General features: G+C 41.8%; 1 protein-coding gene across 1 annotated transcript in view; it reads right to left on the bottom strand.

Annotated features, from left to right (window-relative positions):
* The window catches only part of COL9A3 (collagen type IX alpha 3 chain), a 106,861-nt gene extending 85,715 nt beyond the window's left edge, over window positions 1–21,146 (bottom strand). The window contains exons 1-7 of the mRNA XM_074210443.1: window positions 20,885–21,146; window positions 12,084–12,152; window positions 8,941–9,019; window positions 8,009–8,087; window positions 6,128–6,194; window positions 4,562–4,710; window positions 3,028–3,100 (exon numbers count right to left, since the gene is read on the bottom strand). Of these exons, the coding sequence (XP_074066544.1) occupies window positions 3,028–3,100; window positions 4,562–4,710; window positions 6,128–6,194; window positions 8,009–8,087; window positions 8,941–9,019; window positions 12,084–12,152; window positions 20,885–21,019 (651 nt within the window). The 5' untranslated portion in view covers window positions 21,020–21,146. The remainder of the gene's footprint in view (window positions 1–3,027; window positions 3,101–4,561; window positions 4,711–6,127; window positions 6,195–8,008; window positions 8,088–8,940; window positions 9,020–12,083; window positions 12,153–20,884) is intronic.
* Between the last annotated feature and the right edge of the window lie 1,136 nt (window positions 21,147–22,282).

The following is a 22,282-nucleotide window of genomic DNA, read 5'->3' as shown; positions in this document are numbered from 1 at the left end:
GTCTTTCTGAGATTTCTTTTGCTCAACCAGTCACAGACCTAGGCTGAGAAAGTTCCCCCTGGGTATACTAATCACTGAAAATGAGAACTAGGGGAAAGGATCCCAGGTGAACAGAAACCTTGGCCAGAGTCGGTGGCTTCTCCTTCCCGTTGCTATGGAAAATGCACAATTTTGTCACTGTGGGTGGGAGAGCTAGAAAACGAGAGCCAGAAAGTGAGATGAGAACGGAAGAGAAATATCAAAATGGAAAGATTGTAGTCAGTCTGGGAAGCCAAAACCCAGTGCATATCAGCTCCCCAGTGCCAAATCTTCAAGGTACCAAACATTAGCAAGGAAGAGAAAATGTTACATCACAGGTTCCAAAGTCCTTGGTCCCACAGCATGATGGTGCCACTCCTTTACTGCTGTTGGTGGCAAAGAATTCACTGCATTAATGAGCCAGGTGTTTACCTGGTCCCAAGGGACCTTTCTTTGCCTTCCCCCGCCCCAGACAACCCTGTGAGGGAGGTGAAAAATTACATCTTCACACACACTGGATGCAAAATTAAGCTGGGTCTCTCAAAATCCCAAATTGGAAGTGACCACTTCACTCCTTTCCCTTCCCCCTCCCATCAAGAAAGGGTATCTTGTTCATTAAGGTAAAGAAGAGATTGGAGAAGAGGTGAACATATCATTGAGACCCTTTTTCCAACCATGCTAAACCAGAAGGGTAAAAAAATCCAACCCTTCATTTTCCACATGATTGGCTGACTCTGGTAAGAAGGCGCTACATAATTTACTGGGGGCTGGAGCAGAAGGCAAAGCAATGAATAACACTGTTGTAAATATTTCCATCTACACATGGTAAAAGAGAATCTGTAAATGTACAAACACGAAAAGAACATGCAGAGTGGTTCAAGCTGTGATATAAAGTCAAGGGGGTATTCCAGAGTTCCTTAGTGATTTGCCTAACCCTACTTGGTAAATAGGAGTACAAAGGACAGACAGGGAACTCATCTTTATTGTGAAAAGTTGCAAGGAACAGATGACCCAGCCTGGGTCTTAAAAATAAAATGAAACTAAAGAACCCAAGGATGAATCCTGAGTCAGTATGGAAAAATAGATGCCTCCTATAGTTCTGGAGCCAATAAAGAGACAAAGAGAAAGGGCAAGTTTCTACATGAGACATAGCTATAGCCCAAGTCTCCCCATAGTTTCTTCCCTCCTCCTCAGGCTAACCAGACTGATGGCTAGATTTCCACCTTGGGCAAAGCAAGTCATTACAATGGGATGAAGTCATTTTCAATAAAAGATCAGAGGGGAAAAAGTACAATGAAAATTCTTTCATAGGGAAAAAGAGGAGCCAGCTGCTTATCTAGTTAAGTCTTTTATCCTCAACAGAAAGTTCAAAGTGATGAATTTACTCAGAAAAAAAGAATGCCTTGACATGGGGCTGAGAAATTCAGACTTTTCCTTCCCTGGATAAAAAGGAAGTGAGGATATTGTTTAAGGATATGTGAAGTAAAGTGATGTGTACACCCCCCCCCCCATCAAAATGATCACTTGCATTTCAAATTCTTAAATAACTCCTATCAAAATATCCTTTCCTGAAGGTTACTCATTATTCATTTTCTCTTATTTTACCCACAGTTCATCATAAATATGATCAAGTAGAGGCAACCAGAAGGATTCAATGGCAGAAGGAAAAAAGGAGTTCCATGACATCTGTCTTCCTTCTACCTTGAACTTCAGACACCATTAAAAGTTAAAAATTCCTAAGCTAAGGGAACTCAAACTAATTTGTCCTTTAAAGGGTACTGAGAACTTCAGAATCTTGTAGAAATCTGTCCCATAGGGTCAGTGTCTTGAATTCCTTCCTTGCCTATCTGTGCTTCACTGTTACTCAGAATAAGGCCTTTCTGCTGTGGTTTCATCTCCTGCTTTTTGGGGGACTTCTCCATCTGAATATTCAGCACCTACTGCCTCTCCAGGATTAGGTCTCTTGGCCTCAGGCCTCTTGAGTTCAGGATCTGTATCAACACTTCTTTTTTCAATGGGAACATATTCTTGCAGGTCTGACTGGTCAGGAGATGTGCTGATGCTGGAGGGATCATCTGAGAGATTTCCAGATGAAGCTACAGGGACATCACCATGTTTTACAATCTTTTCTTGTTCAAGATTTTTGGTTTCCCATTTAATGTTGTTCTTGTTCTCTGTCTCCTCAGCATCATGAGGAATACCATTGGGTATTGGGAGGCAGGTTGGAGTTTGCTCCACATTCTTTGTTGTCTCTTTATGATTTTTTTGTGCTTTTGATTCAAGCCTCCTTCTCTTATTCACCTCATCATATATTTTAATATCCATGGACTCAGGACTGGATGATCCCCTTTCCCTTGGCAGGTTTAGGGTTCCCATTTCCTTAGATCCACTAGAGGTCCTCAGCTTACTCTGGCCAAGGTCACATTCTTCCAGGTTAAGAGCAATCTTCTCCACATCAGAGGTGCCTTGATTTTGTTCCTCCTCTTGCCTGAACTCAAATCTGTTCACCTCATATTTCCTTTTCTTACTTTCCTTTGGACTTTGAGACTTTAGTGCCTGGTCTCCAGAATTTTTAGTTGCAACCTTTTCTTCCTGCTGGTCAGATGAATTCAATCTTTCTCCTTTCTTCATCTCACAATTCTGCAGTATGGGACTGGGGTTCTTCTTGACCATCTGCTTGTCTTTGGAGGCAACGCTATCCCCTACAATTTCTTCCCTCACCTGAGTCCTACCTTGGTCTTTCTCTGTTTCAACCTCATTTTGGGATACACCCGAACCCTCTTCTTCAAGGCAGTCCTGTTGTCCAGGTTCAAATTTCTGAAGTTTCTCATGTGGCCCCCAGACAAATTTATACTGGGGACTAAAGTTCTTCCAGGCATAGTAGACAAGCTTTCTGCGTTCCTTCTTGTTCCGAACTGTGAACATGAAGTAATCCAAGGCACTCTGCTTGACACTGGGCAAGCAGTGATTAACAAGGATCTCTTCCAAAAAGAAACGGATGAGGGGTACCTGGTAATGTTCATAGCCCATTTCGCCCAGACACTTCAGGATGCGAGTGATGCGAAGGTTGTTGTGGCTGTGCCTGAAAGACAGGATCAAACTTCAAATATTAAAAGAAAGGAACAATCTAAATTTTTCCTAAAGTAGTTACTAGAGCTGCACAGACTGACACCCATAAGAAGGGCCAGGCCTGAGGTAAATGAAGCATACTTTAGGGACCTTGGATTGCTTTGCACATAGCTAGTATATAATCCACATGAGCTGAAAGATTAATAGTGCTATGTTATATGTTGTCCCTGCTGTGGGGCAGGAAGATGCTGCTAACCAAATATTTGATTTCCACTGTGGGATCCCATTCATAAAGGACAGTTTAGTTGAAACACAGAAAAGACAATGTTGGAATGTCTTTCTGCTTTGAGCCAATGTCATAGGATCAAATGATTTAGTTAGGGGGATATGAGAGAACTAATTGAACCCCTACAACTTTCATGGGGAAGACGAGAATCACTGGATGAAAACTCCAGAATCTTGCAGAAACCTGTCCCATAGGGTCAGAGTTCTGAATTGCCTATGTGTGTTTCAGTGGTTCACTGCTGACTCAAAATAAGGCCTTTCCACTGGTTTCATCTTCTGAGGAATTTATCAATCTGAACATTCAGCATTGCTGCCTCTCCCATGGGACCTATGTCCCTTTTTCCTCCTCTTTATAGTTAACAAGCTAGTTCTGATTGATATCACATAATGTGGACAACTGTAATAGCTTCCTAGCTGATATCTCTTACTTCAAGTGTCCTATCTCTTTATCCAATTCACAATGCTGCTAGTGATGCCATATATTTCTTTTTTTTTTATGGCAATGGGGTTAAGTGACTTGCCCAAGATCACACAGTTAGGCAATTATTAAGTGTCTGAGGTTGGATTTGAACTCAGGTACTCCTGAGTCCAGGGCTGGTGCTCTATCCACTGTGCCACCTAGCTGCCCTGATACCATATATTTCTAATCATATTATTGCCTTTCTCAATTAAGAGCCTCAGAGGTCAAATACCAAATATATTTGGTATTCACAACATGATTTCAGCCTCTCTTTACTGGCTTATTACTTCCAATCATATGCACTGCATTCTCAAATTCAAACATCATTGTAATGGAATGTGAACTTAAAACCTCTAAGTTCAAATCTTTCCATATATGTAGCCTTTGATCAAATCTATAAACCTGGGTATAATATATTGGGAAGAATCCTGACCATGAAAGCAGAATCCTGTCTTTACAACTTAGCATTTATGTGATGTTAACCTCTCTGGGCCTCAGTTTCTCCTTTTATAAAATTAGGATAAGAGTACTTTATGAACTGCAGAGCATTTAATGTCAATGACAATGTAAATGTTTTCTCTCTAAGTAGAGTTAAAGTTAGAGAATTAACAAAGGTACCCTATACTGGGTAATTAGAAATTCTGCTCTATGAAAGTCCCATCTTGAGACTAGAATAGGAGAGAGATGAGGAACAAGGATATGAAAACACTACCAGATTCAAACACTTACGAGTTCAGGTTCTGAAATCTCTCCTGATGGTTGTCAGCCTTTCTCACTTTCCCAGTTTTGTGATTCTCCAGTTCAATTCCATAGAAGCCCAGAATGAGTTCATATGCTTGAACAAATCTTCTCATGACTTCTGCAGAATTTTTAAATTCCTGGAATATATAAACCCCTGTCTCTATAAGGATGAATGGCAACAGCTCCCAGAGTGCGACATCCCTATTTCTTCTCCTAGAGTTGGACATGCCCCATTTCCCCTATATTCTAAGTGAAGAAAATGGATATCAAATTCATAGATCAAGTTTGAGTCAAAAAGGCCACATGCCATCTCCCATACACTGATTTCCACCAGACTCTAATGCTTAGGATCCTGCTTTCCTCAAATCTCAGTTCTAACACTGCTTCTGCACATAAAACTTTTCCAGATCTCCTTAGTGTCTGTTGCTTCCCCTTACCCTGCTGCCTCCCTAATTAATTACCTTGCATTTATTTTGCATACACTTAAATGTTCTCCATACCCCACCCCACAGAATGGAAACTCCTTGAGAGAAGAAGAGTTTCATTTTTGACTTTGTATCCCTAGAGCCTGGCATAAAGTAGGCATATAATAAATTCTTAAATTGGTTGATTCCTTGACCTTCACATACTCAACCCAAATTCTGAATACATTTGTTTTGAAGACAACTTAGCAAACATGCTAATGTGGATGATCTTCCTTACTTGGAACTATTAGCCTGAATTACTGGAAAGCTGAGTTTGTATAATATCATTACATGCAATAAAAGCATTCTTTTGTAAGTCCATTCAGTAATTCAGCCCTGACAATGGTGTTTCCTAATAAATGTTATCTAATGTAAAGTTATTTAGGATTAATATACTGACTGAGTAATAATTAATAACAATAACATCAACAACCATAGCTGATATTTCTATAATGTTCTAACATTCACAAAGTACACTGCATGCATTATCTCACTTGATTCTCTTAACAGTCTGATGATGTAGGTAAAATAAATATTATTACCCCATTTTACATGTAAAGAACTTGAGGCTCAGAGAGGTAAAATACCTTGCCCTACTATATAGCTATAAGGTTTCAAATCTAGATCTTTTAGGTGCAAATGCTCTTTTTCTGTTGAATAAGGATAACTCATGCATTGTTTAAACTACCCACAAGTGGATACTCTTAAAATCTTTCCTTCTTAGGACCATGGGATAAGTTCCTGGATTCCATGTTTACCTTTCCATCTAAGAACAACACCTGGTAAAAGTTGATTTCCACTCTTTCCCCTTTTGCTCTATAATGGGCTTTTTTTAGCTCAAAGTCTCTGTCCAGGGAATCTTATATACCTCTTTTGGGCCACAGGATTCTGCTTTAAAACTAGTCTTTCGTCAAATAAGACCAAATAGGCCCTACACAGTCAATGCCTCTCCTATATCAGTCAGTTAAGTGGCACTAAGGAGAAATCCTATTACACACACAGACACACATACATGGACACATACAACAGAATAGAGGGTCACCTCTTCCATAGCTACAGAAACATGAATCAGCTCACAGAAATGCCTTACCTGGATTTCTCTGAGGGTCAGGGGCTTCGCATGCCAATTCACTCCCCTCTCCCGCAAAGGGAATAACCTGCAAGGGAAACATAACTGAAAAGTCATATGGGAAGAGGTGGGGGCAGGGAAGGGAGAAAGACAAGGAGCTGCACCTAAATCATCTGAAAGGAAGCTCTAAAAGGACTTCCAACAAAGATCACTCAGACATGCCAGTCTGCAACATGACATATCCAGGTTGGCACTTGGCTTCCACCAAAAAGTTCATGAGCACCTTACTCTCTATGGAAATGGTCTTGTAGCCCTGGAAAGGATTGGAGTTCAAATCTGACCTCAGACACTTATTAACTGCCTAGCTGTGTGACCTTGGGCAAGTCATTTAACCCTGCTGCCTTAAATAAATAAAATTTTTAAAAAAAGAAATGGCATTGCTTTCTCTTTTTCAGACATAGCCTGTGCTTTCCTACACTGGTGCCTTTGGCCTTTGTTCCTTGCATGTGGAATACTTTTGTTCTCCTCACACTCCTCGACAGCCAGTTCCCTACCTCTACTTTAAAGTGCAACTCAAATATCACCTCCTTGACTATTAATGGCCTTCCCTTTCTAACTTCACAAGCATGTTGTACTCATTACATTTCTTATCAGTTATTCTTCCTTCAAGCAGCTCCACAGGATGGGGAACAAGTCTACTCTACTTTGGATTTCCATCTATGTCAATGGTGATATTGTACATAATTAAATGATGAATAAATATTAAGTAATCCTTGTAAGTGATCACCAAGGTGAAAGAATGAGAACTGCCCACATAAAGAGATAATATCACTACTGACCAAGGGAGATCTTGGGAAAAGTAGTAAGTGTATGACAATAGGAGAAATATTTAATACTCTTTCTGAACTTCAATTTTGTTTGTCCTTCGTTCTCAGAAGATCATAAAATAGGGAGGTGATACCATGACAAGCAAGTGAATTGGATTTGAGTGAGGGGGCTATGCTAAGTCATCAGCCTTACTTTCTCCTCTGGAGTCATCTGAGTTCAGTGGCCAGATATGAATTAGGACGACTGGAGATGGCCCTGGATGCAAGGCAATCAAGGTTAAGTGACTTGCCTTACGTCACACAGCTAGGAAGTGTCAAGTGTCTGAGGCTGGACTTGAACTCAGTCCTTCTGACTCCAGGGTGCGTATTCTAGTCACTTTGCCTCTTAGCTTCCCAAAATAATACTTATATAACCTATTTAACAGAATTCTTGTGTAGAATACAGTTAACTCTTTCACATCAAGAAATTAAATGGGAATTTTTTTGGAGTTTTATGAAAGCCACAGCCAACATACGAAGGCTAACAGAAACAGAAAAAGTTTAGAAATTGAGAAAAAAAATATGTGTGTGTGTGTGTGTGTGTGCGTGTGCGTGTGTGTATTTAATATCATCACATTTTCTCTTTTAATAACATAATTCAGACTTCTGGTACAAAGGGAAGGCCAAAAAATTTTACACAGAGATTCTATCACCATGTGAAAGGGATAAATGTATGTGAGAAAACTATAGAACATTCAAGAAATGTGAGATATCATAATCATTAAATAAATTAAAATGGCTATCACTTTCAAATCTTCAAGGACGTGAACCAGTGAGAAAACAAAGATTAATAGAGGTGGCTGCATTGCATTGCACTGGTACCCAGGTACAAAAATAATTTTTACTACTAGAGTTACATATATATATGGCTCTTAGGAGAAGGATAGGAAAAGAAATTATCTAAGGAGTGTAAAATGACCAAGTCAGAAGATAAAACTCCCATGACAAAGTGGGATTGGGCCCATGAGTAGCCTCTGAACTTCTATACTGGATGAGATGAAGAGAACCAGCCTTAACAAAACACTTTCCCTCTTACCATTGTATGTAAGAGTGGTTGTCCTCCAGGATGTCATAGTCCTCTTTCCAGTTCTTCAGGATATCCTCAATAAAATAGCCTGGAATGTACATGCAAATATCAGAAGTTAACTACAGAGTTCTTATCAGCTAGATCCATGGTAACTTTCTATTTTGATATCTAGAGCTATGAGTTTTAGAGAATAGGAATATTCTTAGGGGGCTTTTTGGTGCTTGTGAAAATTTTTAAAAATTAGGAAAAAAATCTTTTTGCCAAAATTTTCTAGCTTTTGTAGTTCTTGCTAAGTTCAAATGAGAATCATGCCAGTTTAGTAACTTTGGGAATATAGTTCTAATTATTGAACCAATCTACAGCACCATTAAAAAAGTCATTAGCATGCCTCTCCTCCCCCTCTTTATTCATCTTTTCCAAACTGAAGACTATGAGGTGAAGTCTCAAATTTGTTTAACTTGCATTTATCTCATTATTTTATTACTAACTTGTTAAATGTAATATAGATACTACAAAAATAAAACATACATAACAAAATTCTTTATTCTTTTGTCTACTGGAATGTTTTCACTTTTTTTCACAATTAAGTTATTAATTTTAAAAAAGTGATATCATATACTTTCCCAAAGTATAGAAAAATCTAACATTAATGGTAATCTATAGTGGAACCGTTGATGCAAGTTACTAGGGGGAACAAAGCAACATACTCAGTTGGTCTATGAGAAGTGTAAGAGAGGAAACTCTCATTGGGTCCTAGAACTCAGACAGCATGAGTAGGAATGATGAACAAATAAAGAATAAGCAACAAGCTTACTACTTTTAAATACAGTAAGTGCTTCAACAAAACTATGGTTGATTGAACCAGTGAAACATGGATCTCAAGAAGGAAATTGAGCGTCACTGTAGGCTCAAAGATTGTTGGAGTTGAGTTGGATATATACCATTGGGTAAGAAAGCAATTTCATTTTTATAAAACTTCAAATTCAGCATTTCATCATTGGACTCTTCATCTGTCAAACCCTATAGGAAGAAAGAAATGTTAAGAGGCTGGTAAATTACCACATATTTCTCTTAACAGAACCTATGTAGAGACAAATATAAAACAAGACAGTTTGAAGGAGAGAGCACTAGTAACTATTTCATGTGCAACTTGAGAAGGGAGTCAGGAGGGAGAATCAGCAGGAGGAATACTGGACCCAGTGATTCAGTCTCTTGGCTTATTCTGATCATCTTTGCTTTGGCTGTAGCCTGCCTATGCTTCCAGAAATCAAGGCGAGTCATCCACCCATCAAGCACCTGTTATTTTGTGAGAATTTGTGGTATGGGAACATTCTCTGTAATATAGATTATAGCTAGTTTATAATTTTGTTAAAGCTTGGGAACTTTACCTGAGATTCAGGGAAGGAAAAGCATGCAAACATTATAGTGTGTTATATATACATACATACATATATAGATACGACACTGTACATAATTTATATATATATATATATATATATATATATATATATATATATATATATATATATACATATATATATATATATATATACACACATAGAGTGCTTTAAGGTTGGTAAAGTACTTTGCATGAATTATTTCACTTGATCCTCATCATATTATTTCAATTTTACCAGTGAGGAAACTAAGACTTAAGGAAATGAATTGACTTGCTCAGGGTAACACAGCTAGGCAGGTCTTCCCCATTTAGCACCTGGCTCTTACTATTTTATCAGGCTCCTAAGAAACAAAGACAAAAACGAAGTGGGAAGCTTACATTGTCTCAAGGGAGACACCATGCACATAAGTATGTATGATGTGGCTATGTGTGGCACTTTGTGGTGAGATTGTAGAAGTGGGTGGGTGAATTAAGGAAAGGGTTAATGTAGAATGTGAACCTTGAGCAGAATTTTGATGGAAATAAGGTATTCTATGACACAGATGAGAGATGTTGCATTCCAGGCATGTTGCTGCTATTGCTGTTTATTTGTTTCAATCATGTAGACTCTGAGACACTGAGTTTTTCTTGGCAGAGATTTTTTTTCTTGGCATTTCCTTCTCTAACTCATTTTAAGGAATAAGGATAAGGAAACTGAGGGAAATGAGGTTAAGAGAGTTGCCCAAGGTCACAGAGCTAGTAAGTGACTAAGGCTAGATTTGAATTCAGGTTTTCCTGACTCCAAACCTAGAGCTCTATCCACTTCAGCCACCCAGCTGCCCAGGCATGGTGAAAGCCAAATAGAAGGCACAAAATAGGAAATGATCTGTCAAGTTCAAGGAAGATCAGAAAGAGCAGTTTGTGGGAGATAGTAATGTATATGTGTGGCCTTGGGCAAGCCACTTAACCCCATTTGCCTTGCAAAAAACTAAAAAAAAAGAGATAGTAATGTATAAGAGATGTTTGTTAAAGATTTTATTTATTTTGAGTTTTACAATTTCTCCTCTAATCTTACTTCCCTTGCCCCCCCCCATAGAAGGCAATTTATCAGTCTTTACATTGTTTCTATGGAATACATTGATCCAAATTGAGTGTGATGAGAGAAAAATCATATCCTTAAGAAACATAAGGTATAAGAGATACCAAGATCAGACAATAAGATATCAGGTTTTTCCCCCAAATTTAAGGTAATAGTCCTTAGTCTTTGTTCAAACTTCACAGTTGTTTCTCTGAATACAGATGTTATTCTACATTACAAGACAGCCCCAAATGGTCCCTGATTGTTGCACTGATGGAATGAGCGAGTCCATCAAGGTTGATCATCACCCCCATGTTGCTGTTAGTGTGTACAGTGTTTTTCTGGTTCTGCTCATCTCATTCAGCATCAGTTCATGCAAATCCCTCCAGGCTTCCCTGAATTCCCATCTCTCCTGATTTCTAATAGAACAATAGTCTTCCATGTCATACATATACCAGTTTGCTAACCCATTCCCCAACTGAAGGACATTTACTTGATTTCCAATTCTTTGCCACCACAAACAGGGCTGCTATGGATATTTTTGTATAAGTGATGTTTTTACCCTTTTGCATACGGGGCGGCTAGGTGGCGCAGTGGATAAAGCACCAGCCTTGGAGTCAGGAGTACCTGGGTTCAAATCTGGTCTCAGACACTTAATAATTACCTAGCTGTGTGGTCTTGGGCAAGCCACTTAACCCCATCTGCCTTGCAAAAACCTAAAAAACAAAACACAATTCTACCCTTTTTCATGATCTCTTCAGGGTACAGACCCAGTAGTGGTATTGCTAGATCAAAGGGTATGAACATTTTTATGGCCTTTGGGTATAATTATAGATTGCTCTACAGAAAGGTTGGATGAGTTCACAGCTCCACCAACAATGTAATAGTGTCCCAGATTTCCCACAAGCCTTCCAACAATGATCATTATCCTTTCTGGTCATATTGGCCAGTCTGAGAGGTGTGAGGTGGTACCTCAGAGAAGCTTTAATTTGCATTTCTCTGATAAGTAATGATTTAGAGCAATTTTTCATATGACTACGGATTGATTTGATTTTCTCATCTATAAACTGCCTTTGCATATCCTTTGACCATTTGTTAATTGGTGAATGGCTTTTTTTTAAAACATGACTCAGTTCTCTGTATATTTTAGAAATGAGTCCTTTGTCAGAAACATTAGTTGTAAAGATTGTTTCCCAGTTTACTACATTTCTTTTGATCTTGGTTACAGTGGTTTTGTCTGTGCAAAAGCTTTTTAATTTAATGTAATTGAAATCATCTAGTTTGTTTTAAGTGATGTTCTCCATCTCTTCCTTAGTCATAAACTGCTTCCCTTTCCATAGATCTGACAGGTAAACTAGTCCTTGATCTTTTAATTTGCTTATAGTTTTGTTTTTTATGTCTAAATCCTGTAACCATTTGGATCTATAAGAAATGTTTGGAAATGTGTGATTGGGCCGATAAAAGAAACTAAGCGTTAACTATAGAAGAGTTATTGTCTTCTTCCTAGAGATGGCTGAAGGACTTGCTCATAAATGTCAAGGATGAGATCTGAAACCCCAAAAGAAATTTTAATAATAATAACAAGACTACCATTTCCTTAAAAGGAAAAAGAGGCTTCAAAGACTTACTGGGTACTGACGTCGGTACCTCTGCATGTCCTGGACTGCTCTCCAGTTTCGGCATCCTATCATCCGACTCTAGAAAGGAAAGGGAAAAAGTGAAATTCAATAGGAAGAAATTCAGGGCTGATTATACTATCTTGATACTTTGCCATCTAATGGGAGTGTTACAAGGAAGAGTCCTTGGCAGGGTTTGCCTTCTGGTTTAGGGTAGGAGTATGTGGAACACTGAAAGTATAGCTGTGTGACTTTGGGCAAGTCACTTGACTGCTGTCTGTCATCTGGAAAATGGTTGTTGTAAGGATAAAATGAGATATTTGCAAACTACTTTCCAAATCTAAAGTACTACATAAATGCTAGCTATTATTATTGTGGTGATACAATTATTATTCTCATCTCTCCTTACAATTACCTAGGATTTTATACTACTACTAATAATAGTGTCTTTAAGATTTATTTGCAAGGCACTTTACATATATTTGTTTACTTGATTATTGCAGTAACCTTGAGAAGATTATAGGTGAGTAAAGTGCAGCTAAGGTGACTTTTCAGCGTCATGCAACTAGTCAGAAAGGTACTTTTCTCAATCTTCATTTTCCTTGACCCTCATTTGACACTTGATCATCCTCTTTGATACTCTCTTCACTCTACATTTCCTCTAACTGTTGGTGTCCCTTGGGGTTATGTGCTGGCCTCTCCTTCTAAAATACTTTACTTGGTGATCTCATCAGGTCTCATGGGTTTAAATAGCATTTCTTTGCTATGATTCTTAAATTTACTTATTCTGCCACCAGTATCACATCTTCAATTCCCTTTTGGACATCTTGAATTGGATATCCAGGAGACATGTTATACTAAATATTTACAAAATGAAACTATCTTTTCCCCCCTAAACTCTCTCCCACTTCTACCTTCCCTATTACTGTTGAGGGCAACATCACCCTTCATAGCTTAAAACTTAAGAGTCCTTCTGTATTCCTCACTATCTCTCACCTTTCCCTGCCAACTTCCACACAAGTGTTGACTTGACCTTTCTAAAATCTCTCAAATGTGGTCCCTTTTCACCTCTGATACTCTGTGTCAATGGCTTCCTGGCTGTTCTGCAAACATAATATGCCATCTTTCAGTTCTAGACATTTTTTCTGGCTGTCCCCTATGCCTGGAACACTCTCCCTCTTCAACTCTGCCTACTGACTTTTCTAGATTCTTTTAAAGCCTAATTAAAATCTCATCTCTTAGAAGTCTTTCCTAAGCTTTCTTAATTCTAGAGCCTTCCTCCTGCTAATCATTGCCTATTGATCCTGCACATTGTTTGTCTATATTTTTTCTCTCCTATCATACTGAAATATAAAGGCAGGGACTATCTTTTCCTTTTTGAGATGTTCAGTATCTAGTAGCACAATGCTTGGCATATAATAGATACATAAAAAAATGCTTATTGATGATTAAATGCAGAATCTGAGTTTGGATATTTCTAATACTGAAGTCTGGCAGTCTATCTACTATGCCACAGTCATACCATATTTGTGCTTCTGTTGCACTGCTGTTACTTTTCTGTCGTGTTCTATTTTTTTGCGACCACTGAAGGCCAATACTGTCCATGGGATTTTCTTGGCAAGATACTGGAATGGTTTGCTATTTCCTTCTCTACTGGATTAAAGCAAACAGAGTATAAGTGACAAGCCTAGGGTCACACAACTAATGTCTGACTCCAGATTTGGATTCCAGTCTCCGTGACTCCAGGCTCATCACTTTATCCACTGAGCTACCTAACTGACTGTAAAATAGCAAGTAATAACAATGATAATGCTGGTTCTGATAAAATAACAGCAACACTAACAATAAAAATAATAGCTAATATTTATAAAGCACTTATTAAGTGCCAATATCTGTCTCATTACTATCTCATTTGATCTTTACAACAACTCTTTTTTTTCTCTTCAGGCTTTTGCAAGGCAAATGGGGTTAAGTGGCTTGGCCAAGACTACACAGCTAGGTAATTATTAAGTGTCTGACGCCAGATTTGAACTCAGGTACTCCTGACTCCAGGGCCAGTGCTCTATCCACTGCGCCACCTAACTGCCCCAACTCTTTAAGGAAGGTGCTATTAATATCTCCATTTTACAGATGAGAAAACAGAAGTTATATGATTTGTCCAAGGTAATAAAGTTAGTAAGTGTCTGGGGTTGGATAAGAAATTAGGTCTTCCAGGCTCTAAGACCAATGCTCTATGTACTATGCCACCTAATTGCCTAAACACTTCAGTACAGTGTAGAGTGCTGGATTTGGCATCAGAGCTGTTACTTACTTTCGCCCTCAATTTCTTCATCTGATAAAAAATATGAGGTTGGACTGATTACCCCAATAGTCTATTCTGGTTATAAATATATAATCCTAAAATCCTGTATAGGGGTCAAACAAACACAAGGAGAGATCCAGTGACTTGCCCAATGTGTCACAATATATTGGTGACTGAGTTAAGAATACTAGTCTCACGATTTAACAGTCTGACTGACTTTTCCAGAGATGAGTCTGATGGCCTCTGAGGAGGTCAGAATCACCAAAAATTCAATGTCCTGCCAAAGGAATGATCCCTCTCAGCTTTCCCTTTGCAGAGGTGGTTCTAAGGATGAAATAAGCTCTGTACATGAACCCCTCCCCCTCTCTCTGAGCCCCCTTGCTCAGCAGGCTGCTGAGAGAGTGGGCGAAAGCCAAGAATAAAGCAGAAAGCTGGGAGCAGCTGAAATGAACATACATACCATCAGGATAATGGCAATGCCTCCAATTTTTCCAAATGGAGAAGGGACAATGCCTCCTTTCTGAGAGCAAAATAAGACTCCCCAAATGCCCCCCAAAGGCCCTATCTCTGTATCTCTATTCTTCTGGGCATCAAGAGGAGATGACAAATTTAAAAGGCACGTCAAACTTCACTGCTACAAATCTCAGCATGTCTGATTATGTCACAGGATTCTTGATCCATAAGGGCCCTAAGACGTCAGTTGGACCTATCCCTCATTTTATAGTTGAAGAAACTGAGATCAGAGATGGAAGATGACTTGCACACAGGTAGTATAGAGTCAGAATGTGAACCTATATCTTCTGACTCCAAATTCATTCCTTTATCTTGAACCACACTATCTTCCCAAAGGGCAAAGGATGAACATAGAAATCTCTACTGGCAAACTTCTGGTCATTTCAATCATCTGTTATAAAGGTGACTATATAACCTAAAACCTGGGACAATCTGGGATCTTGTTTTAAGTAATTTGACCCAGAGGTTCGATTGGTTCTGAATAAATGATTTTGTGCATTTGAAAGGAAAAAACTAGAAGATGACCAACCTTTAGTTGATTAAAAGTTATCTGCAATTGTTGACTGAGATAACCCTAACTCAAGGACAAACTGACCCAAGAAGTCCAAAAGCTGTACAGCTGTCACACATATTGGCAGAGTCTGAAAAGGAGAGAGTCCCATCTGGGATGGAGACAGAGGACAACAGGTTCACGTATAGTAATAACACAATTTGGCACAAGGAGAGGATAAAAATGATGAAATAATTACAGGAACAGAGGGACCAGAAAGTATGAATGAGACTAACAGTAAGGATACCATGGGTACTATTTGGGTTTTGACTCAGACCTTTATAACAGTTCAGACCCTTGGAACCTGATTCACAGAACCTTGCAGTCACAGAACAATTACAGTTAGAAGATTGCCAACTAAAGCTAATGTCTCATCTTCTGCAGGAAGCCTGTTTACCCCTTAATCCTAGAGCTTTCTCTTTGTTGACTGTTTTTACATGTCTCTCTCCCTTTGAGGTCATACATTTCTTTTTGCCTTTCTTTCCATTCCCATTGTTTAACATAGTGTGGAATGTCTTGGTCTTCTTTGAAGATGAAGGATAGACATTATTGGCCTGGAGTATATGCTAGCTGACTGTTGAACTGGAAGGGGTCTTAGAGATCTTATCCTTTGATACAAGGGGGAATGAGGCGAGAGAGAGGAAATGATTTAAGATGGTAGAATCAGTGTCAGAGTTGGAACTCACATCCATGTCTTCTGACTCCTGCTTAAGTGCAGTATTTCCAGTGAGATTAGTTTCTCTGGCTCTGGATTAGTCTACAGTGGGTCTCAGACTAAACCCATTTGGTCAATGTTTGGGCAGTTAGCAATTGTTTCTGATTTAACCAGAAACCCTAATGGTCTTCCCCACTCAAGATAGATTTTTTTTTTTGGACAATACCTTTTATCACTGAGAAACTTTGAGGATCTTAGCCTCTCTGCAATTTTTTTTTCTTTTTTTTGGAAGTGGTATTTCTTGTTTCTTTGCATCATATCTCTCTTACCTAACTTCCAGGGTTATCTCCAGTTGTCCTGATCCATATCTGGACTCTGGACCCAAATGGCTCCAGAGGAAATTTCATTTCTGTAGCAATGAAATGATGGAATTGGACAAGATGGTCTCCTAAGATATAAGAGCCTATGAGACCATGACTCTTGAAATCTAGGTTATCTGTAAAGAGTTGATGCTTTTCAAAAAACTTCTTTTGCTCTTGAATGAGGACTGCAGAGTTTGGAATTATAGAATCATAAATTTAGAGCTGGAAAGGACCTTGAAAGTCATTGAGTCCTATCCCATAATTTTACAAAGGAGGAAATCTGAGTCTGGGAGAGGTTAAGTGACTAGCTCAGAGCTACACAGCTAGTGCCTAGAGTAAAAGTTGAGCCATGCTGCCTCTAAAAAAGGTTTATGCATGGGTCACTTGTGACAGAAGTTGTTGTAGCTGTGGAATGGTACTCTTTCTATTTCCTCCTTCAGGTTGAAGAGGGGACAAAGCTAAATCCTTTCACGACTATTCCTATCACTTTTGAGGGAGGATTGTCAGTTAGCACCATCATCTCCCTACCCCTTTCCTCCTCCCTTAACATCACACTGTGTCACAATATGTTTATGTGTAGCTGTTGCATGACTGAGTTTTACTGAACTATCTGCATGTACTATGTACATGCCTATGTAGCTTTGCTCAATACACATATGCCACAGTAAATATCTGTCAAATAAATGAATGAATGAGCAATCTTGGTAGGGTGGAAAGTACACTAAACTGGAAGTAAGAAGACTCTGCTCCAATTCAAGGTGGATTATCTAGGGTAAATCATTCTCTTCCCTGAAACTCAATGCCCTCATCCATCAAATGAAGTCAATTCAATAACATGATATGGAAGATCTTTTCAGTTCTAGTCTTTAGTGCTAATTCCTTTCCAGATTTCATGGAGATTGGAGGTGATGGCAGGTGTGAAGAAGGGAGTGAGGGTTATGAAATGAATGAATGAAAAAAGAATCAATACTTAATATGTGTGAAGTTCTATGTTAAGGGTTAGAGACATAAAAACAAGCCAGAGAAGGGCAATTTGGACATTAAGTCTGAAAGGTGGTGGTGGGGGGGTGTCAGAGCAGCATATAGACATATCTTATCTAGTAGCAATAGCAGAATGGATTTAATCAACACTTATCAATTAAATAAAAAATAATTGGTAATAATTTAATTAATTGAAGGAAGTAGATGGGGAAGAGACCTATGCAGGAGGGAGTGAAATAAACTGGCTAGTGATTTCCTAAAATTGTAAATACTCTGAAGGCAGGGCATATGTCTCTGTATCTTCTAGATCCATAACAGGTCTCTACACAAAGTAGTTGCTTAACAAAGATTTGAGAGATTAAGGCACTTCCTCTTCTAGTTCTGACATTTTTTGCATTTTCCTGTCTTCCAAAAACCAAGTTAATTTTACCAACTAAAATTAGCAGCAGTTTGGAAACCTTTCTGACCCAACTTCTAGAACTGGGTAACTGGCCCAGTTCTTTACTGATAGCCAGAGGGTGAGTTGGAGTGAAACTGGAGAAAAGTTTCTATTCCTTCTTTACCTTAGGACTAGAAATTTCTTTTTTCCAAAATAGGATAGCCGTATTACTATTGGGATAAGTTTAAGTTTAATGGGATACAAATAGCATACGATAGAGAATGATACAAAAAAAATCACTGCTGACTATGACCTGCGCCTCAGTTTCCTTGTAAAATGCAGTTTATAATACTTGCATACCTACCAACCAACTCACAGGACTGCTATGAGGAAAGCACAAAATGGGACCCAGGTTAAATCCTAGGGTCAGTACAGATACTGCCCCATGTTGCCCGGCCTTGCCTCCTATCTTCAGCAGTGATCCCTGAAGGACAGAGAGATGACCCTGGCATCTTGAAATCATAAACACAAATTGTTAAGGACCTTGGAGATGATCAAGTTCAGACTCATTGAAATGGGAGGAGAGTAAAATCTAGAGAGGTACAAAATGGTAGAGTGAATATGGGGTTCAAAGACCTGGATTTAGGTCCAGGACTACTTGGTTATATATAATCTGGTGGCAGCTATAATACCCCTTCAGATTGAAGTTTCCTTATATGTTAAAATTAGAGTGTTAGACTATAAAATCTCTAAGTTCTTTGCAGTTTAAAGATTGATTGACAAATATTTAAGGGTCCACTGTGTTTGGTGCTCCGTACTAAGCTCTCTAGGTGACAAGACATTCCTGTTATCAAAGTTTTCAGTAGAATCAGATACCAATAGAGATAACTATAATATGCAACATTACATATTATGTGTGCCAAAGGGATATAAATTGTTAGGTGAAGTTCAAGGAGGAGAAAGTAAATGAGGCCCAGGGAGATTGGGGAAGCTTTTTATGGAATGAATGGTACTTAATTTATCCTTTTAGAGATGGGTAAGAATTCAACAGGCAAGGGAGGTAGGAAAGATGTTCCAGGCATAGGGATGAGCATGAGCAAAAAAGCATGGAAAAAGTAAAAGTGTATACTGTGTATAAGGGGAAAAAGTAATCTGGTAGTCCAGTTAAAGTGAATAATGAGTAGAGAACAGTAATTTGAAAAAAAGACAATAAAGGTAAGATGGCACCAGATTGTGAAAGGCTTTGAATGCCAGACAAAGGATTCTAAACTTCACTTGATAATCAAAAGTAAGACACTGAATTTTTTTTTGAATGGGAAAGACTTAAGTAGACCTATGCATGAAAAGATCATTCAGGTATCACTATGAAGATGGAATGAAGAATAAAATTCAATGATCTAGGTTTATACTATAGGAGTATGGGAGATGGTATTGACAAGACTTGAGAACTGACTGAATACAAGAGATGTAAAATAGGGAAGAGTTGAAGATCAACCAAGGTTTCAACCATGTCAGCCTGGGTGAATGGCAGTACTTAACAGAAATAGTGATGCTAAAAGCAGGAATAGGTTCGAGGAATAAAATGAGCAGTTTTAAGACAATTTGAGCAATAGAGAGCAATAGGACTTTGGTGGGGGTCGTGTGGGAGGTTTGATATTTGGATCTGGAGTTTAGAAAGAGGTCAATGACCAGATATGGATTTGGATCACAATTAGAAGATGATAAAGTTGAAGCTGCGGAAGAAAACGTGACTGTTAAAGAACAGGAAAAAGAGTCTGACCTTTGGGAAAGACCTGTATTCTACTGCTCAGCTCTAGATGTAGAATCAGTAACAGACCTGAGAGTAGTGATGGGAGGTCAGAAAACTAGAGAACTGGGATATGTATGATGTCAGGGTGGGTGTTTGAGGTCAACAGTGTCAGAGGTTACAGAGGATGAGGTCTGAGGAAGAAGAGGCAACTGGTCTTTCAGACTGTGATCACATTGTCAAGGTCACGAAGACACTTGGTGAAGTGGAGGTCCTGGAACGTTCACATTCACTGTCGTGCTGTCTGTCTCCCAAGCAGGCGCCCTCACACATACATTACGTCTCTGAAGGCAATGAGGGCCCTATCCTGGGGCCCCTGACCCCACATACCCACTGGGGGAAGCCCACCACCAAAGTGCCCCAAATTGTCCAGAAAAAGTTAGCAGCTTGGAAGACCCGACGGAGTCCAGCCCGGCGCCCTGGCTTCCGCGGTGGGAGGAGTCGGGGTGGGGGCGGCGCGTGTTTTGGGAGTAGCCCGAGGCGGTTCCTGTAGCGGTCCCCGGGGCGGGAAAGGGTGGCGAGGGCCGAGGAGCGGAGCGGGGCTGGGGCCGAGGCGCGGGGCTGGGGCCGAGGCGCGGGGCGGGGGCCGAGGCGCGGGACGGGGGCCGAGGCGCGGGACGGGGGCCGAGGCGCGGGGCGGGGGCCGAGGCGCGGGGCTGGGGCCGAGGCGCGGGGCTGGGGCCGAGGCGCGGGGCTGGGGCCGAGGCGCGGGACGGGGGCCGAGGCGCGGGACGGGGGCCGAGGCGCGGGACGGGGGCCGAGGAGCGGGGCTGGGGCCGAGGCGCGGGGCTGGGGCCGAGGCGCGGGGCTGGGGCCGAGGAGCGGGGCTGGGGCCGAGGAGCGGGGCTGGGGCCGAGGCGCGGGGCTGGGGCCGAGGAGCGGGGCTGGGGCCGAGGCGCGGGACGGGGCCGAGGAGCGGGGCTGGGGCCGAGGCGCGGGGCTGGGGCCGAGGCGCGGGGCTGGGGCCGAGGCGCGGGGCTGGGGCCGAGGCGCGGGGCTGGGGCCGAGGCGCGGGGCTGGGGCCGAGGCGCGGGGCTGGGGCCGAGGCGCGGGACGGGGCCGAGGAGCCTCTGACACAAGGGACCCGCGCACCCGGCGGCCTCGTAGGGCGCCGCCTCCATCGCCACAGCCAGCGCGCTCCGGGCCAAGGGATAACGGCGGGCTGGAGGCGGGGGGGGGGGGGCAAGGGGCGCCGTGCCCTCCGGTCAAGGGGCCAGCGGCCGGGTGGCCGCCGGCGGGCCCCGGGCCATCCCCTAAGCTTCACCTGGAAGGCTTGGCTCCCGCGCTGCTGCAGCCTCGGCTTCGCCTCCTCCCTGGTCTTCCTCTCGTCCTTCTCCTTCTCCGGATCCTCCTCCTCTTCCTCGTCTTCCCAAGTCGAGTCGCAGTCCTCGTCGTCCATGCTCCCGGGGCCCCCCGGGCTCCGGGGAGGCAGCGGCCGAGAGGCGCCGGCAGGAAAGGACCGAGAAGCGGCGGAAGCGAAAGCGAAAGGCGGGGGGAGGAGACTGGAAAGGCGAGCCTCGGGGGCGGCACCGCCCGGGCCCGCCCCGGAGGGGGAGCCGGGCCCTGGAGCTCCGCCCGCCCCGGGCCCGGCCCCGGCCCCGGCCCCGGCCCCGGCCCCGGCGCCACCTGCTCCCGCGGGGCGTCTCCCCTCCGCTTGGCCGCGGCCCCCGGGGTGTCCGCTCGCCTCTTCGCTGTTGTCCCGGGGGCGGAGGGGCTGAGGGTCCCCACAATGTCTCAATCCGTGCTGGGCGCCGTGGGGTACGCGTGCGGGAGCGGGCTCGGGCGCCGAGAAGTGGCGTAAAGATGTCGCCTAGGACGTAAGGGGGCGGCCGTGCGGGGAAAGCTGTGGCTGCAAGCGCCCCAGCGCGGCGGCGGCGGAGGCCGGGCGGCGGGGCATCCCGCGGACCCGGGGAATGTCGGGGGCCAGCCCCGCAGCCCGGGGAGTGGGGCGGGGGAGACAGAGGCAGAGAGAGACGGAGGGCCAGATGGGGAGTCCCAGCCAAACGTTACCATAAATAGCAGGAGGGAAAGTTGCCCCCCCCATTTATTTTGGGATTGTCATCGAGTTTCCAATTCTGGGACCCATCTCAAAACCAATTTTCCTTATTTTTTTATAGAGGTTTTTAATTTTTTTTTAATTTTTAAATTGTATTTTTTTAAATTTTTTCTTTTTTTCAATTTTCCTTATTAAGGAAGTTAACTTGGTGTTCTTACAAACTCTGAAAGATGAGCAGCCTCAGTGGCTGGAACTGGAAAAGAAATGATTTCGTTCTGGCCCCCAGTGGTGTTTGTGACCATTTAAAACAAAAAAAAGTTTAAAAAAAATTAGAAAGAATGGGTAAGGAAGGACAACCTAAATCTTAGACTTCTCATAAAAAGTCTTTGTTGTTTTTATTTGTCCTTTGTTCTCCAAGAAGACCTGTTATCGCGGAGGTGATGCCATGTCAAACACATGAATTAGATTTGAGAAAAGTGGGGCTCACTTTCTCCTCCAGAACCAGATAGGTCCTATGGCCAGATGTGGATCAGGATGACTTGGAGATGGCCCTGGATGGAGTGGATCCCTGAAACACAGTATAAAGTTGCTGATGGAACTTTTTCAGGAATGAGGACAGAATTCTGTGTGTGTGTGTGTGTGTGTGTGTGTGTGTGTGTGTGACAG

This window comes from Macrotis lagotis, chromosome 1 (assembly GCF_037893015.1).
Source record: "Macrotis lagotis isolate mMagLag1 chromosome 1, bilby.v1.9.chrom.fasta, whole genome shotgun sequence".
Taxonomy (NCBI): domain Eukaryota; kingdom Metazoa; phylum Chordata; class Mammalia; order Peramelemorphia; family Peramelidae; genus Macrotis; species Macrotis lagotis.
This window is presented reverse-complemented; position numbering and strand designations above follow the sequence as displayed.